This window comes from Aulostomus chinensis, chromosome 7 (assembly GCF_037954235.1).
Source record: "Aulostomus chinensis isolate RoL2024-O1b breed Wild chromosome 7, RoL_Achi_v1.0, whole genome shotgun sequence".
NCBI classification, from domain to species: Eukaryota; Metazoa; Chordata; class Actinopteri; order Syngnathiformes; family Aulostomidae; genus Aulostomus; species Aulostomus chinensis.
This window is the reverse complement of record NC_141326.1, coordinates 24,702,898-24,721,438: the sequence shown is the minus strand read 5'-3', so window position 1 is coordinate 24,721,438 and position 18,541 is coordinate 24,702,898. Positions and strand designations below refer to the sequence as shown.

The 18,541-nt window shown below is 40.4% G+C and overlaps 1 protein-coding gene across 3 annotated transcripts in view; it reads right to left on the bottom strand.

Annotated features, from left to right (window-relative positions):
- The window catches only part of kcnq1.2 (potassium voltage-gated channel, KQT-like subfamily, member 1.2), a 158,051-nt gene that overhangs the window by 123,168 nt on the left and 16,342 nt on the right, over window positions 1–18,541 (bottom strand). For 2 of the 3 annotated variants that reach the window (XM_086209500.1, XM_086209502.1), the window contains exons 5-15: window positions 16,111–16,237; window positions 15,880–15,958; window positions 15,691–15,787; window positions 14,569–14,709; window positions 12,021–12,131; window positions 11,571–11,666; window positions 10,618–10,755; window positions 7,304–7,472; window positions 3,330–3,356; window positions 1,878–1,931; window positions 1,545–1,662 (exon numbers count right to left, since the gene is read on the bottom strand). In XM_086209500.1, coding sequence (XP_086065626.1) covers window positions 1,545–1,662; window positions 1,878–1,931; window positions 3,330–3,356; window positions 7,304–7,472; window positions 10,618–10,755; window positions 11,571–11,666; window positions 12,021–12,131; window positions 14,569–14,709; window positions 15,691–15,787; window positions 15,880–15,958; window positions 16,111–16,237 — 1,157 coding nt within the window. The remainder of the gene's footprint in view (window positions 1–1,544; window positions 1,663–1,877; window positions 1,932–3,329; window positions 3,357–7,303; window positions 7,473–10,617; window positions 10,756–11,570; window positions 11,667–12,020; window positions 12,132–14,568; window positions 14,710–15,690; window positions 15,788–15,879; window positions 15,959–16,110; window positions 16,238–18,541) is intronic. The other variant, XM_086209501.1, reaches the window with a different exon arrangement.

The window sequence follows — 18,541 nt, the reverse complement described above, 5'->3', positions numbered from 1 at the left end:
CAATAGGGTACAGAGTGGAGCATGCAGAGGCCGGGGGGGCCAGAGACAGAGGTGAACACTGGAGGTGATATTAGATTAGTAGGGCCGGGGAGGAAGCCACATCTGTGAGGATATACTGTACATGCACACATATTCACATGCTGACAATGAGTAACACAAAGACACTCTCTAGCACATACAGTCGAGTGCAGAGTGCTCCGTTTCTCCCACACACCTCACACAGACCATATCTTATTTTTTGCAGCAGTTCTCCGTGCAGCACCAGAACCAAAATGTTTGCAATAATTACACCTAATTGAAGTTGGTCTAATAGGAAATGCTGATTTGACAACACGTTACAAAAGTGGCCCATGACTGCGTGCAGAAAACCCGTCCTTCCTTCACTCACCGTTAGCTGGAAGGAGCCAAAGTATGGGCAGAACACTTTTTTCTTCATAGAAACAAAGGACTATAAGCAATACAAAGTATGCACAATCAACTTAAATTAAAATTTTACTTCTCTTTTTGTTTTTTTTAATAATACTGTTACCAGATTACCAATTTCTTCATTTTTTTGGTTTGAGGAGTCTGATGTTGTATTGGTACACCTGGAGCACTTTTACTGGCCACGTCTCCCTTCTTGCAAAAGAGATTTCTGATCTTTATGGGGCTTATAATATAACAATATTATATAAAATGGCATTGCAGTAAAGCACTTTAAGTTCATCTTACAGCTGAAACATTAGCTGGCATTTGAGATATTGAAGTATTTTCTCTGTCTGTACGAAACAACCAAATATACACAACACGGGGACCACGTGTAGCACGCAAGCTTAATAAACCCATAATTCAATTCAGTCATGTGGGATATTTTTTATTAGCTGCCTGATCATAAGGAGCTAATCTGGACACAACGATGCTGACTGGCTTGTTCCAAGTGAATAAGGAGCTACGGCAGCAGTCTCTCACTTTAGGCCTAAGCCTTACACGTGACTGGTGATAGGTGGAAAAACACAATACAGGAGTTTGAACGTGTTGAAAGACAGAGGGAATTAGGAGAGCAATGATGGGGAGTATGTTGAGGCAGTCACAAATATGCTCTGTCATAGCATGACAACACCATACTGTATTTTGACAATCATGAAATCTATTTGAATCAGCAGCTGAGCAGAAGGGAGCAATGCTATCATATCACGATTCACACAGCAGCCTAACAGCAGTGATTCTCAATCCCATGAAGGCATGTGGCGACAAGCCATCCGGTACCTAAACATGTCATACAAACTATTGAGAGGGATTTCTTTGACATTTTCCTGAAGACTAAAGGGATAATCCCCCCTTATAACTCTCGGCACCTGATACAGCCAAGCCCCTCAAGAGTCTTTTTAACCCTGAAGAGAGTTCAACAAAACAACTTCATTTAGAGAGCGGCTAGAGTGGCTCTCCGGTCTGACAAAAGGTACTGTGACGAGTAGGGAAATCAGTATTATGAGGATCAGAGAATGAAGTCGGGTGATGGATGGGAGGGAGATGGGGGGCTCCAGAGAAGATGAGGGGGGACTTACTGTGCGTTGTCTGTGACCATGGACAGGGGAATGTCCTCACTCATGTAGTCCAGCTCATCTGTTATGCTGTTAGCTCGGGAGATGTCAATGGATGAGTTGTTGTCATGATTCTTTCTCACTGTAAAGAACAAAGCAGATCAGATTATAAATCATCAAGTAAATATCCATGTGCTTACTAAACTTATACTAGTGGTCATGTGTGGCTTCATAGCAACACAGTCTGACTTCTGGAGGATCTGGTATGTAGCATGTTTGTCAGATATTAGTTGAAAGTTTCAGAATCATTCCAAGTGTGAGTACAATAAAAGCAGACACACAGAAACAGAGAGATACCTGGAGAGGCAGGGCAGCTCAGAGTGAAAGACGACCAAGAATGATGACGAGGGCCTGACGTCATGCAAAAGATCATTTTAGACAGAGAGATGAAGAAAGAAAACAGCAGAAGTGAACAATCTTGATGGACTGCCAGAGCCCCTCAATTCTGGAGTTGAATGTAGGAACGAAAACAATCGGCTTCATGTTAATACATCGTGGGTCACATATCTTTACACAAGGAAACATTATCAAAAATTGTAGCATTCTAACTAACTCAACAGTGTAGCAGGCAGGCTGCTGCAGCGGCTGCAAACAACAGCAGAGAACATGTGTAGTGGGGTCTTGACCTGCAGTCAAAGTGCCAGCAGAGCTGGACATGTCTCTCCTCCAAACCACCAGGCCTCCATTGTGATAAAGAATGGAGGGGTAAATCTGTGTCCAAGAACAGAATGACCAGTCCAATTCAAGCAAAAGCCATTCAACCTCTCTCTTATTCCATCATTGAGTTTGTTTAACATTGTCCAATCCGGAAGCAGAAACTATGATAAAAGGAGACTGGGAAGGACAGCAGGAAAGAAAGTGAGCAGAAGTACTAGCTGGAGCCACCTCTAGCCCTGACTTCAGTTCAATAAAGGAGACATGAACTATCTTATCAGCTGCACAAACAGGACATGAGTTTATTAACAATACATTGTTTATCTCGCCCATCAGTGCAAACGTGTTGGCGAGTCTGAGCCAGGAGGACCAGAGAGATCAAAAGTAATGAAAAAAAATGAAGGACGGTGAGATAGAGAATGGCGGTGTCTCCATTGAGAAAGTCTCACACAGACAGGGGAGGTGGGTGGAGTCAGACAGATAAGTGGAGCGATAAGCCGGACATTGACTAAATCAAACAATGACCAGTTTATTTCTGACCACTGGAGCTCCACAATAGCTGCTTATCAACACCACACACCCCTCCCTCCCTCTCTCGCTAGTGTCCCAGTCTAGGTCCCCACAATCCCCTCTCCATTCCTAGCTGGGGCAGCCCTGTTCCTCACCCCTAGTGTTGGCAGGTCACCCAGTAAAGAAAACAGGCCAGGTCAATCCAGGACCAGTGTTTGAGTCTCTCTGCTTGGCACTGGTTTTGTCCGGTTGGGGACAAAAGCCCAGCCAGTCAGTGAGTCTAATTAAAATACTGTCTGAGCCACATTAAAAAGGCAGGCAAGCTAATGATTAACACAGAGGACTTTTTAATAGACAAAACTAGAAGTACTTAACCAGCAGTAAAAGGGGCTCCTGATTACTCTCTTGAATTTTGGTAAAGTGTATTCTTTACATGAATTATAATGGGCAAGAAACTTCAGAGTATAGAGAGGGAGTAAATACGAGACCAGAGTGTAGTAAGATATTTGACCAAAGGTCACAGAACAATTCCTGGAATCCTACCGAGTTCACCTCGGCTGGGATGGGGGAATTAGAAGAACTCACCTGTCTGCCTGAACATCCTGCTGATCCCTGCAGAGAAATGTGGAAATATTATTAGAACATGTAAGAACACACAACTATTTTAGTTGAAATATCCCACCTGTCCAACTCATGTAATCAACAAGAATTCTTTGAAACATATTTGCTGCTCTTTAAGTAGAATATATTTGACTTAATGGTAAAATCTAGACATGTTTCAGCTCTTAAAATCCCATCCATCCATCCATTTTCTTCCGCTTATCCTGTTAAGGGTCGCGGGGGGGGGGGGGGGGGCTGGAGCCTATCCAAGCAGCTTTTGGGCAAGAGGTGGGGTTCACCCTGGACGGGTCACCAGTCCATCACAGGGCCAACACGTATCGACGGACAACCATTCACACTCACAGCCACACCTACGCTCAATTTAGAGTATCAATCAGCCTCGTCCCCTCTTGATGTCTTTGAACTGCGGGAGGAAGCTGGAGTACCAGAGAGAACTCACGCAAGCACGGGGAGAACATGCAAAAATCCCGTGCTCTAGCCGGGGCTCGAACCCAGAACCTTCTTGCTGTGAGGCGACAGTGCTGACCACTCTTGCCGCCTCTTTTAAAATCCCTTTTATAGAAAAGGAAGTAATAGAGCACCACGAGGATGATGTATTTTACGGGCCAACCTGTAAATTAGCATCACCATGAGGTTCCTCAACCAAAAGCCAATCAGATTTTTTTTTTAAATAGTTTCTGGATTATTGCAAAAGATAAAGCCTAGGTCAAAGAACATGAATATGAAGTTTTTTACTATTTATTACTATTTTTTACCCGCTCGTTATTACTTATTATTACTATTATTACTTATGAACTTATGTTACCTACAGCCCCGTGATGTGACCTTAAACCAACAGTAGATTAATTTACAGCAAGTGAACTGGAAAATGTACAAAAATATAACGATGTATACATGGCTGTTGCTAAAGATGACATATTTAGCAGATTGCTAATTAATTTGTTGTCTGAGTAACAAACTGTTCCCTCTTAGTATCTGAAGGAATCCTGTAGCCCAGAGAAACAATCATGGTTGAAAAACAAACAAATAAACTTTTAAAAATGTATCTGCCCTCATAGTTGACATGTCTGTTTTACGACTGGATCAAAGGCAAAGATCATAGGGACGAAGTCTTTCCACTCTACAAATTATCATTAGTAACAGCAGGCTGCAGACTTTGGCTACTTCACAAGGTTTTATGCCACATTCTCAGTTTTTACTTGTTTATTGTTATTCATGTTTATTTATTAGTAATATGAGCAAAAGAACTATAAAAACGTATTTTGCCTGTTGACAGCTTTATATGCTGCTTTAATTTGTAAATGAATAACTGAATACTGCTTAAACATGCAATCCAAGTGCTTTCTTCATTTTCTTTTTTTTTTTTTCTTCCATGGGAACCTAGACATGTTTTTCACTAACTAAGGAGCCACCCAATTAACCAGTGCACTAAACAACTTTTCCCCTCATAAGTGGTTGTTCCTCCAGTGATAGCCTGCCTTCATGTCACTTGGGCTCCTTTTATGATCGAGCGTGTTGACAGGAAAAACTCATAAAGAGCGTATATTAACCTGGAGTCTGGGTCAATTTGTGCGGCTGGGTTTAACACAGGAAGTTGAACCTCCATCCCCTTTACTAAACAGCCGTAATAAAGTATATGTATAGAGTTGCATTAATTAAACGTAGTTTATGTTATGGATATTAGGTACGAGTGCTGGCAACAATCTGGAACAACCATAGGATATATTCATGATTATTTGGACTCTGAACAATCTGACATCAATAGCCATGACCTCCAATCACAAACGAGACAGTAATAGCTTCCATATGGCCTACTGGAGACACCTGGCAGCCATCTTGGCACTAAGGCGATCAGAGGGCCTCTGTTTACTGTGTGAAAATGAGAAAACAGCCCATGACAGCTCGGTCCATGATGTCAGGATCTCTTCTGTTTGTATGAAATTCAAGAGAGTTTGGCTAAAATAAAAACAAAAACTATATTTACTATGGCTTCCTATTCTAAGCTTACTTCAAGTAGTTACAGTGAATACAATAACAGTATTAGGACAACGACGGAATTTAGGAAGAGAATCATTTCCTGCAAGTGTACTGAATACTAAAATCTGACCCTGGTGGCTTTCTGGGTCTGAGACAGAGCATATGATCCGCTGTGAGCATAAACAAATGTTTTTAATTAACGACGGTCATTTTACAGTTAAAAAATAAACATGTCAGTGTTTTCAGGTTTGAAAACAGCATGTAATGGTATCACTGTTTCAAATTGACCTTGTAGGCATCTCTGTACTACAACTTCTTGTTTCCGAACTCAAATAGATGTGTCAGTGTTAATATCTCCAGTGAGCTACAACTCCAGGCACTGAAGCGTCACATGAAGAGTTTGTCTGATAAAGACTAATAGTGTTAATTTTGGTAGGTTTTTAGTTCAGTTTTTGTAGTATTAATCTTGTGTTGGTGAAATCACAATTTGTCACAATTAGTCATCGTGGTCTGAGGATTTAGTCTGATCTTAGTCAAAGTCGTAGTCTACTTTTTGGAGAGCCTAAATATGTGTCGCATTAGTTTTTGTCGCAAGTCATTTGATTATCATTCATTTAAGTCTTTTTTTAGTTGCTCATATTAGTCAGCTTGATAGTTGATTTCACTCTTGTTTCAGGTGCAAAAAATCTGAAAAGGCTAGTCGTTGAATGTTTTTAGTCTTGTCTTCAAAGACAAAACTAGAGGACAATCAGACAGACTATATATATCTCTGTCAAGGTCCTCTCTGCTGACCTAATGTTAAAAAAGAAATTCAATTTTTTTTTCACAATATTGGCATATCTATACCAAAATTTTATGGGTTTGTCTCTGGCTCGTGACACTAATCCCCAAAAATGAGGGAAATTTGGAATAAAATCTTTCTGTATACCTGACGAGAGACAGGCATAAAAATAATGACACAGAAAACTCACAGATCACTATTTTGCACTGACTTGCACTTAATGCAAAGCTTAAAATGATTCGTACTCATATTCCTCTGTCAGATTTCAGATTCAGGTTTTCTGAATCTGAAATCTGAATCCGAAACTTTGCATTAAGTGCAAGTGTTCCAATGCAATGAATCAATCAATGAATCAAATCAGGAAAGTTAAAATACTGAAACACCTTTGAATAAGACACCAAGTTTTGCATGTTTCAGATCTAAAGTAAGTTCGTGTAACAGTAAAATGCTGGTTTCTAGTTTTTTGCGGTGACTCTGGCAGCTGGCAACACAATTTTTCATTGGATTTATTTTAAGTTTATCTAGAATATTTAATTTCACACATTCAAAATAGGGATGGCTGACACTTGCCAACAGAAAAGTTCAAACTAACAGCCAAGTAAGTGCCATAAAACTGCCATTATCTCAGACTTATTTGGGTCTGAATACAAAAACACATTGAACTTTTACTGAAATAATGGATTTCCTCGGCTTTGAAGGCAGCATGAGCTCATTTCATGGCCCTCAACACATATTATTTTCATCAAACAAAATTGTATTAAAAGGAACAGAAACAAAGTTGGTTTCATACTGCAGTTCATTTGCTTCCTTAAATATCCTCCACATGACGCCTTCTTCACTGCCAGCTGGCCTTCAACTGCATTAAAATGTCAAAGATAGCTCCGCAGTGATATCCAGAAAACGGCTTTCTGAGGTGTCAGGGTTTTAATGAAACTCTGTTACTGAGAGGTCAGTCAAGATGAAGTCAGCTTGATCGAGCAGTAATCATGTATAATGTTGGCGATTTACTTGTCCGAGGCGGGGGAGGTCTTGGAGGAGAGGTGATTCGCTTGGTCTTATACGAAAAATGCGCACTCGTTTTAACAAGCCCAAGGCTGAGTGACCTTGATGCCGATTTGATTATAATCTGGAATCTGTCATGGTGCATTAGAGTAACATGGAAGCGGTGCATTTCCAGTACCTTCAACAGACCCACTTGGCTCCTCCACAAAGAAGGAGACATCTCTCTTCTCCACCGAGTCCTCTATGTGGTCGTAGGTAATCTGAGGTATTGATACAGCCCTCTCGGAGGCCACGCTTATCAAGCCGTTACCGCGGGACGACTTCAACCTCCTCTTAGTCCCCTTTTTCTGTCATACAAGAAACAAAAACCCAAATATTCAGTAGGATTTCTACACCAACAGCTAAAGATATTCAAAAGATCCAAACATTCAGTAACAGATGACAGATATGATTAATCACAATTAATGGAGAAAAACTGCTTGGATATCCATGAATGTCAGCATGCAATACAGGTACAGACAGAGATTTTAGTTCTATTCTCAATCCACTTTGAATTCAGAAAGACAGAGACACCGAGCAGCTGGCAGTTGGGCAAAGTCACGCTCAAGCTGATGGAGGTGACGGTGGACTACAGGAAAGTGCTCGACCTAAGAAGTGGCGGGACAGTCTGGACCAGAGGTACTGACAAACCACAGTACCTGGAAACCGAAGAAAAGGCATACACTTGTTAAATCAACTAAGGTTGTCAATTGAATTAATTTAAATCCCACACTCATAGTTTATCATTTTTACTCATCAGCAAAAATGAGTGTCTACAGGTCACATGCACCCAGTGAGCTCAGAGTCCAGAGTACTTCTTACACAATTTATACTGTTGAAGAATACAAACTTTGTCAAGGAATACATTTTGAAGCAGAAATAACTAATAGTGTATACTTTTGTATTCACCTAAATTATTTTTTTCAGCCTGCATGTCTCTTCACATGCCTTTACTGAGGAAAATTAATCAATAATTAATCGATGCTTTTTCGTTTCCTTTACGTGCTCCTAGATTTTTCTACTTAAGCACAGGTTTTTAGGGGAAAAGTCAGCGACGAGCACTGAGACCATCTGAGCAGAGCCTGACAGCTAAATCATTTGTCTGAATTTAACCCAAGGGTTAAAAATCTACATTATACCACAAATACTGAATTACAAAGAAACATTATTTCCTTTATGAACGGAATATCATCTTACAAATGCTTGCCTGTGACATAAACTGCACCTGTTAAATCTCTTTTTTTTGGTAATGACATCATAGTTATGTACGAGTGAGTCAGGGAGTTTCTAAGGACCTAAATGGTGCCTCCAGTTCCGTCCTCAGACCAGCTGACCCGCACAGACGTCATGGACGCGGCCTTTATAGAAGCTCAATTATTTGGACTCAGTGGATCAGACTTCCACATTGACAAGTGGCCAGCAGTTCAATCCAAGTACCAGACGTCTGAATGACTCATTAGGAGAGGGAGAGGCAGTGGGGGGATTCATATGAGGGCAAAACGGGAAGGTAAAAAGAAAAGAAAAGAGAAAGTAAGATGGAAATTCAAGAAGTCACAGAAACTGAGACTAAGATTAAGAGAGAGGAAGATAAATAAACAGACTAATGGAGAGGGAGGAAACAAAGTTTACCAGGTTAAAGGATAAAATAAATCAATTCCTAAAATACCCAACACTGCAGCTGGTTAGTGGCTTCACCCTGACATTGGGAATTTTGTCATTCTGTTTAATTTCAATTTCAAAAAAAATTGTCAGTGACACAGTTAAGAAGAGAAAAAAATCTGAATTTGCAGCATTGAATTTTTAGGCAACTGGCGCACCGACATTTTCTGCTGAAGGTCCTAAAAATTTTCACTGAGGAAAAAGCTAGTCTGGAGCTCCGGTAAACCAATTTGAAAGGGATCAAGTGAGAAAAAGACAATTCTAAGAGGTGCAGAGGAAAATACATCCAGAGTGAAGGAAAGGAGTCTCTTTACGAAACAGGAGAGGAATATGGGCAGAGGACAAAAAAAAGGGAGGAAAGTCCAACAAGAAAGTCACATGGAGAAAAGAGCGGAAGCAACCTTCATTCTCTCCAATACATGTGGGTTCAATGCTACACAAAGATTTTTTTGTTGTTGTTCTACTAGACAAAGGTTTACTCCCATGAGAAAGACGGCGGTGACATCATCTCAACTGACTGAGTCTTTGTCCAGTGGAGACAAAGGCGTCGAGTCATCCTGATGGAGTCAGGCCTGGGGAGGAAAGGGGGGGCTGCTATGTGTGTGCTTTTTGTGTGCTGTGTGTTCTTCCGGGTGTGTGTATATTTGTGGGAATGTAACTTCCCCTTTTATGCTGTATGGCCTAAGCACAACATAGCTAATATTGTTGCGAAAGGTGAAATGGACATGGAGACAATACGGTGTGGGACGGACGTATGCAAATGCACCTTCAGTCTCAGAATCACACTCCAACGGTTGATTCTGACAGCGCTCGTTTGTAGTCCTTGATGTTCTTCATCTCAACGCCACAAGCATCATTTAAAATTCTACACTCAAGAAATATGTAAATTTACTGTTATATTATTTGAATTTACAAGTATAAGATGTAATATTTGCACATTTAAATCTCTAAAAGCAGTTCCACTTAATTTTATGAATTTGTTCACATTTAACCAGAGAAAACCATTATTTTGTTCAAGGTTTGTCCGTCAGTGGTGTCATTCCAACAGCGAACAAGCTCATGAAGCCATTTTTACTTTTAACAGAGTACAGATAGCTGCATTTGTTGCACAATGTTTGCTACAACAACAGCAGGGTTAATCATTCATCCACGTGAGCAAGTTCATTGATGATTCTTAAAATCCAATAACATTGCATATATGGGACACAACTAAACATGTCATGATTTAAATTTTAACACATTGCATCTGGTGAACATGAACTCTGCTTGTGCGACTAGTGATTGGCAACATGTTTCACAACTCTCACGATCCTTCTATACTTAACGACATCATCAAACTACATCCTTTGTTATTATTTTCGAATGAAAGTCCCCTAGTTGCTGAAATTTCCTCAAAGATTTGATTTTGTTATTTTTCTGGGTGGTTTAATCTTTGACAGATCAAAGTTAAGGGGCACAATGGATAGAGGGAGGGAGAGAGAGAGAGAGAGAGAGATAGAGAGAGAGAGAGAGAGAGAGAGAGAGAGAGAGAGAGAGAGAGAGAGAGAGACAGACAAAGATGTTATAAAATGCTTCTGGTTAGATCAAAGCCAGGATGTCACAAGGTCGGCGCCCTACCCCGCATCATCAAAGACATGCTTATGCATAACTTGTATATGGGAGGGGCTTCAAGAGGAAACACTTCTCCTGTCCTTTTGAAGAAAGTAAATCAACTGTAATAGTAAAATGTGCAATCCATGAACCAAACAATCCCCATGCCTTTGTAGTTTAATGTGAATGAAACTGAACAATTACCGAGATGTTCAACTTCCTGACGTTAGGATTGGAGTTGTCCGTTTCTACTGTGGTAACAGCCTCGGGAGTTAGGACATACATTTTCCACGTAGCAGCGCAGCCACCGGGTTTCTCTGCTGCGTAGCACCTCCAAAGTGTCTGAGGAGCAAAGGTCACAAAACACAGAGCACGAGTGAAGATAGGCAGGGATTCACTTAACCTGGTATTATTAATCAAATGGCACCTTACAGTGAACTGAGCTCGAGCCAGAAGTTCAAGGACATCAGTAAACACTATTTACTTTCATATTTTTACATGAACGTCTGTACTCCATATTAATTCTCATCTACTGATTGCATTAGGGTAAAGCAACAATAAACATCAAATTCTTATTGCATCATTAAAGAGGAAATGAAAGATAGTGTGTAGTTGCAGGTTTACTACAGTGGCCTCTGTTTCTGTGTTTTCAGGGTCGCTGCGATCCTTGTACTGGTTAGCTCTTGGCTAAAGATGTTTGCCTTCTATCTCAGTCTTGGCAAATGGGATACGGTTCACTTTTTTTTTATGGCTCAGGAGGAATTTCCCGGCAACAAAGATGATTATTTTCTTTGTTCGGCTTCCAATGTTTGCTGAAGTTAACAGCAGTATGATGTGGAAAGCACTAGTTTGCACCTTTCAGTAGTGTGGGGATCAAAAAGATTAAAGCCATGTTCATGCTCCAATACAAACTGTTCACTATTAAATCGCTGAATGACGGTCTTTGTCCTGGTCTTTCATGTGCGTCTTGTGGATTATGTAAAGCTTGAAAGCACACACATTTTAATATCCGTGTATTCATGCAACGCTTTCATTTTTACTTGGAGATGTGACATATTCCGCTCGTATGATGATATATTAAAAGAGGTCGTCTGTTATGAAAAGCCGGATAAAGATGCCTCACACTATTGTTGTACATGATCAGTCCAGAAATGTACCTGGATGAGGGAGGCAGCAGCAGGGATCTGACGGTTGAAGTGCTTCTGCCTCTGCTTCTGTTGGACCTTCAGCGCAAAGCCTGATCCCAAGATTCCCTGATCAAAAGAAAATTAAACTATACTTTTACCCTGCAATATTCATAATTAAGTGCAAGAGTGGGAAATATTGATGCACAGTATCAAAGACATATTTAAAGATACAGATCTGTAAATGTAAATACTGATGTGCTATTACATGAGAACAGTGATAAAGGTCGCAAAGGCATTATGCATCATCTCACAAAAAAGATGTCTTTACTAAATCTCTCAATCAAACCATAAGAGCTGATAAAGTTGAGACTACTTGAGGCAGAATAAACATGATGTGAAACAGAGATCCGTCAAAAGTGCATCAAGTATTTTCTTACTGCTCATGAATTGCATTGCAAATCGAAGTAAAGTAATATTTACTGCAGGCAAAGCAAAAAAGGAGATGGCGAAGACGCTGAAGCAGGAGGCGATGGCCTTTCCGATCCATGTTTGAGGGATCTTGTCTCCATAGCCAATTGTTGTCACGGTCACCTGCGGAGAGAGAAGATGACGTTCGCCTACATGACTTCTCAATAATATGCATGTCCTTTCACTGACACAAGAAGTCTAATTACAGTACAGACATGCTCCCAAGAGTCAAACCTCACAGAGGGAGCAAAAGCCTCATAGCTAAATGGCTACCTGCTACCAGCTTCCACCAGAGATGAGTTCATTTCAAGATATTTTACTTCGGCTGGATATTACTGATGTAAATCAAACATAAATAACACAGAGGCATGAAGACAGTTCAGACCTGTCCAATATTCAATATTCTGAGATATATATCTATATCTAGATATAGATATAGAAATATAGGGATACAAATTTATCAGGATTTTTTTCCTGGTCAGTGATTATTTCCAGCTAAATTCACAAAAATTTAATAAAAGCCGACTGATAAGTCATGAAAGATCTCCTGGATCTTCCCACTGATACATATACTTGGGCCAAAATAGTCTTGGTTCTTCCTGAGTAATTTTGATGTAACATATTTTCCCATTTCATTTAGAGGATTTCATTTCAAAGAAAACCTGAGTCACAATAATATGAAAGATCTCTAATCCTTTTTAATGAACTGTCTGTGAGGAGCACTACAAGCTTTACCATGACAGTCTATAACAGTAGTTACACAAGAAAAGAGGAAGCTCATCAACCATTCTGGCCTTGCTCCACAACTGTCAACGATGGCCAGGGCATTTGAGGCTCTGCTCCTCAAAGGGAATAAGATTCCAAAACCACTAATCCTTAGTGAGTGTAGGAATTCGCCGGGTGGGGGTAGTGGGGGTGGTTACAAATACCTCTTGCATTTGCATGTACACCCTCTCTGAAAGCCGAGCCAATTCTGACACATTCAGAACACACTTGGCTTACTGTGGATGTCTATGGGGTATCGCTGCGTGAGTCGCCGCTGTGTGCTAACACAAAGCGGCTGATGTAAGGTGAGATACTTAAAAAGGCTTTTGGAGAAAGAGAGAGAGGAAAAAAGAGAAGGAGCAAGGGTGGGAAGGATGGGAGGGTGGGTGTTGGGGGTGGGTGGAGTAGTGGGGGTTTTAATCCCTCATCCACAAATCCGATGACTAAACAATGTCCTTCTGACCATCAAGAGTGGAATGGTCCACTCAAAAAACACCCGTCTCATTCAAACTGTAGGGTTATAATTAAAGTGTGTGTGGCAAAAACCTCTTCATGTCTACACATAGGTCACATCCTTTGTTTCAAAATAGAATGTAAGAAATATTTGAGTATATTAATGTTGTGTATTCACTACTGGATGCTAATCTCTGTGCCATTTATACTTTACCGTCTTCATAAGTACATAATTCAAATTGTGCATGAGCAGAGTCTTCCTATGTACAACAAGTTGTCTACTATTAGCTTTCAGCTCTGATTTTCCCCTTCACATGTGTTCTAGATGAAGTTAAATGATTAAGTAGCCATTACCTAACATTCAGCAATTTGGCAAGAGAGAAGAGGAGGAGGGAAGGGGCTGGGGGTTGCAGAGTGAGAGAAAAGACAGGGATATGAATCATGGCATTGGCTTGTCCTCCAGCTGTGTCTCGCACCTGCACATCCCGATTTGGAAATCATGCCAGGGGAAGAAAAACGTGGGAGAGCTCAATGTTTTGACCACTCAGCACAATGTCATTTTCATCATACACACGCAAACACACACACACACCTGACAAATCGTTCTGGAATAACATATCATGACTTTATTGACTCAGAAAAACAAAATGCTGCAAATCCCCTGCGGTTATTCTGTCCTCCACATTGTGAGCAGACACAAATGCGAGTTTTGTTAGAATTTCCAGGGAAAAGTGAACAGAGCACTGTGACCCCTCTAACCCTCATTACATAAAGGTAGTAATCCCACAATTAAAGTTTTAATTAAGGGAACTGACACTTTATATTGGTGCTCTAAAAGTTCTATGAGCCAAAGAGTCCAAAGGTGAATGGTTTATTACCTTCTCTTTGTGGCACACTGATCCCCTGCACAAGACCGCCATAGGTTTCTCATTACTCTGTGCTTTCAATTCAAATGTTTAATTAACTGCTCTGGAAACTTGAGCCTCCATACAGAGGCAAATGGGCAAAACCTTCTCTGAACACAAAAAGCATCAACACAACACTGTGCCAAGTGTTGCAGCAACACATGCACATGCAAGGCAGAGAAGCAAACACAAGGAAGGTAATAATTGGTCTAACCAGGGTGGTCAGCCATCTCCATTTTTCCAGCTTAGCCTCCACTTGAAAGTGTATTGTACAGGTAATTTGTTAAGCCTCTTTGAAGAGAAAAATCTGTTTAAATGTGCATATGATGGGGCCCTTCAAGTATATAAGCTACGCCAGGAAGTCGCATTGCATGGATCCCATTAATGTATGCATTTCAAATGAACTTTCTCTTCAATTTCTCATTAAGTTTCCTTACCACACCCCACCACAGGGCATCAGCATAGCTGGAGAAGCCAGTCTTGCCCTCCTCATCCACAGCATCTTTCTCCGCCAAGTACACAAAGTACGAGGAGAAGATCAGACCCAGGAAACCGATATAAAGGGTGGTGATCAGCTCCTGGAAATATTGAGACATAAATAATGAGACAACATACATTATTTTTCATAAATAATAAAGCAAGAATATAGTACATACACATAATCCATACACTGTACCATTTTAATAGTTTAAAAATGCTCCAATGCAAAGCTGAAGGCCTGCTAGCAATTCCTCAGGTCATTCAACACTGATGGTGCCACACTGTGGGTTTTATTCCTGTATCATATCCTTCGAAGCTAAAAAGCGTGAAGTTCAAATTTTTGTCTTTGTAAATGATAGTCTATACAGGAGACGTGAGCTCGGCCACTTGGGCCCCCCAGGGACCAGTGAGGGACCACATTATGCAGAGTGGGTTTTTAAGCAGGATACCAACTGCTCACTTACAGCTGGTAAATGTAATGATTGGATGTTTCTTAAAGTGTCATGACAGGGAAGGACAAAATCTATTTCTCATAAACATGTCAATGTAGGCTATGGCAGTATTTTGATATTAAACCAATGTAAATAGAATTTTCTAACTACCTTGATCTGAATAAGGTCATAATTGGAATACGCAATCGAATTAATCCTTGTGAAGGTACCTGATCTTAGTTGCTTTAATCAAGTGTGTTGTGGACATGTAAGGATACTTGCTATGAAGGGAGTGTCCAGGTGTTTTTGCAGCATTCTGAACTTTGACAGCAGCAAGTAATACACTTTTTTCATGTTTTTACATGAAAAACACACAAAATTTGGGCAGGGATCAAGCATGACAGAAATTGTTTCAGGTCCAGTTTTGGAATGAAATTCCAACAAAGCATGCTGGGATGTCGTGTGGGCAGGTGTCCAGTCATTTTTTAGACAGATTATATCTGTATGATATAAACAGGAGTACACAAGAAATATTCTAAAAGCCACAAAAGTTAACACTTTAACTGACATATTGTGTTCTCTAAAATAAGTTTCATCGTGAAAGTGTTCCTCAAATCTGGCAATACAGTCTGGACACTTTCCACCCACCTGTCGATGAATGAACACCACAGAGCCCAGGAGCCTCCATGTTCCCCCTTGTCGATCCACATGTAGCATGCGCAGGATTTGGAGGAAACGAATGCCCCTGCAACACACGACACCGCGCCATCTCAACACCCTCCAATCCAGCTCCAGCTACACTCATGAATAACATCAAGAAGAAAATGGTTGTCTTACCTGATGGCAGATGTGGCAAAAACTTGGCCATTGGAGCCTACGCCGAGCACAATGATGGAGGCTATGACCACTATCAAGTCTGTGAGAGAAATTCAGGTTCAGACTGAGTTAAATAAAACAGTGTAAACAACTAAAGCCTTAGGTTGTTCAAATTATCTCTGTGGGTGAGTTACAAGACCAAATCATCAACTCCATTGTATTATTTGGAATAAAGCAAAATGCCAGGTGCACCTATGATCGAGATAGGCTTCCTGATAAAGCGGAGGCGTCCTTTGATGCCTGCATATTTGCTGCGACAGCCTGCCGACCACAGCCGGACCACATACTCTGTGCCAAAGAACAGCACCAGCACAATCTCCTGTAGAACACAATACAAACACAGAGCCAGGGTTACATTATTTCCCTTTTTAAGGAGACAATAAGTGAGGAACACGTGCAAAACGAGGGGATGTGGAAGTAGATAAGGCCCAATTTCTTAAAGCATTGATAGCACTGCACATACATTAATCTGAATGGAAGGAGGTCATTATAATCAATCACCATGATATGAGTGGGTAATGACAGGTGTGTGAGAAACACTGTGGTGGTCTAGTAGTACCAAGACCACCCACACAACCAGCCAGGAGAGGAGATGGAGGCTGATAACACAGCTGATGAAAGCTCCTACTGAGACAAGGTCAATGGCCAAGTGATTAAAGCCACAGGATGAAATGCCATCACAGGCTGTGTTATAAATATGAACCCACTTAAAGACACTTGCCTGTACTTGTTATGAAAATGACATGTCAAGATTTGGTTTAAGATGTAGTCGTTGGTTTTTTTTAAGGTCGGTGCCTTCACATGGTGTGGGTTGTGTGTATTCAGTGAGTGTCTAATAATTTAATCACTCTGATGGGGATCATTTTCCTGGCCGCCAAGTATCCATAATATTTAGCCATCATACAGCGAGTTAAGGCCTAAGGCCATGTGGGTGGCCATCTCCTACCCGTGAACTGGCTGCTCCCTGACCACCCCTCATATGAAACTTTATCCCATGAGCCCTGTTGCAAAAACACACCGCTCTGGAGGCCCAAAACAATGACCCGTCGATCATACCCCACTATGTTGACTGGAAAAATGTTGACGTGTGTATTAATTTAGTGATACTTGTGCAACAGGGCTAAGGAAAACAGTATTAAAGACCGACCTATGACCTCCGTCAGGGTCATCGCAGTGATAAAGGGGACAGATCAACAAATCCTTCAGCTTTCTATTTGTTCTTATTTTTCTTTATTCAATGCTCTATTAATTGCCAATTTCTGTGTCTTTTATTAAAGACGAGAAGAAGCAAAAGAGCCAGAGTTATTGACAGACTGGCTGAGACAGTTCAGTAAATCCCTATAGCATTTCCTGATGGCCACATTAAACAAAAAATGGTTTTGCTTTATTCATTCATATTTCAATCGCATCACTGAAATTAATATAATCAGGTGTATACAGTAATTCAGAGGTCCTGAAACACAAAAACGATGACATCACTCTCCGTTGAACTCCATCATCCAGCAATAACCTTAATGTCCTTTGTCTAGAAATAATGAACGATGTTCTGCTCCTCCTTGCTGTATCTATATGCCTCTCAATAATAAATGTATAGTTCTTACTGGTAGGTGTTACTCTTGCTGGAAGAGTAATCGATAATTATTGCTATTTATGCATTTCTTTTCATTCTATTTTGGATTAAATAATATTAAATCTACTAGTTTTGGTTCATACTTGAGCTTCTGATGTTTATTTTGAATACATGTTTTGTAGAAAATCAAATACTCTAATAGACATTAACTAACATGGCTACATTAGAAAAAGCACAAAGCAATCTCATGTCAAAATGCTCAGTAATTATGACATCTGGCTAACATCTGAAAGTCAAAGGTATGCATGAATTTGGAAATTTTGAAGGGATTAGTCATCATAATTCCATAAAATGGGTCACCCAGATGTTGGGCTAGTTTCGTATGTGTATCAGAAAATGGAAGTTATACGTTTACTGAAAACAGCTGACTGTTAGCGGAGCCATAATCTTGTCAAACCAGATGAGGATGAAGCCCATTCAAAGAGCCGCTAGGAATTACTGTATCAGATTAAAATGTAATTAGATTGCTGCATCTGTGTGTTTAAACACGGGAGAGGAATGTTTACAGTGTTCATGCAGACAGACAGTCATTCATTATCCGACTATACGAAACATTTGAATCTTTCATAAGTAAAGTTTGGAACAAAAATCAAAAAAAGTGGCATTAATGTTGGATTTTAAACCATAACGTCAATAATATCTTCAACACTACTTTCAGGGGTCTTAGGTTAAAAGTTAACAGATGGTTTTGTTGTTCTTGTTAAAAGTTCAATTAAAGTTGCAACACAGTTACTTACACCAATATAGAACTGATTTAAAATATTAAGTGACTCTATAATTTTATATGATTCTAAACTGTACTGATATCAGAAATCAATGTGTTGCTGTCTAATTTCTTTAATGCATCCATATGTAATACCACATCCATCCATCCGTCCATCCATTTTCTTCCGCTTATCCTGTTAAGGGTTGGGGGGGCTGGAGCCTATCCCAGCAGCCTTCGGGCGAGAGGCAGGGTTCACCCTGAATGGGTTACCAGTCCATCACAGGACC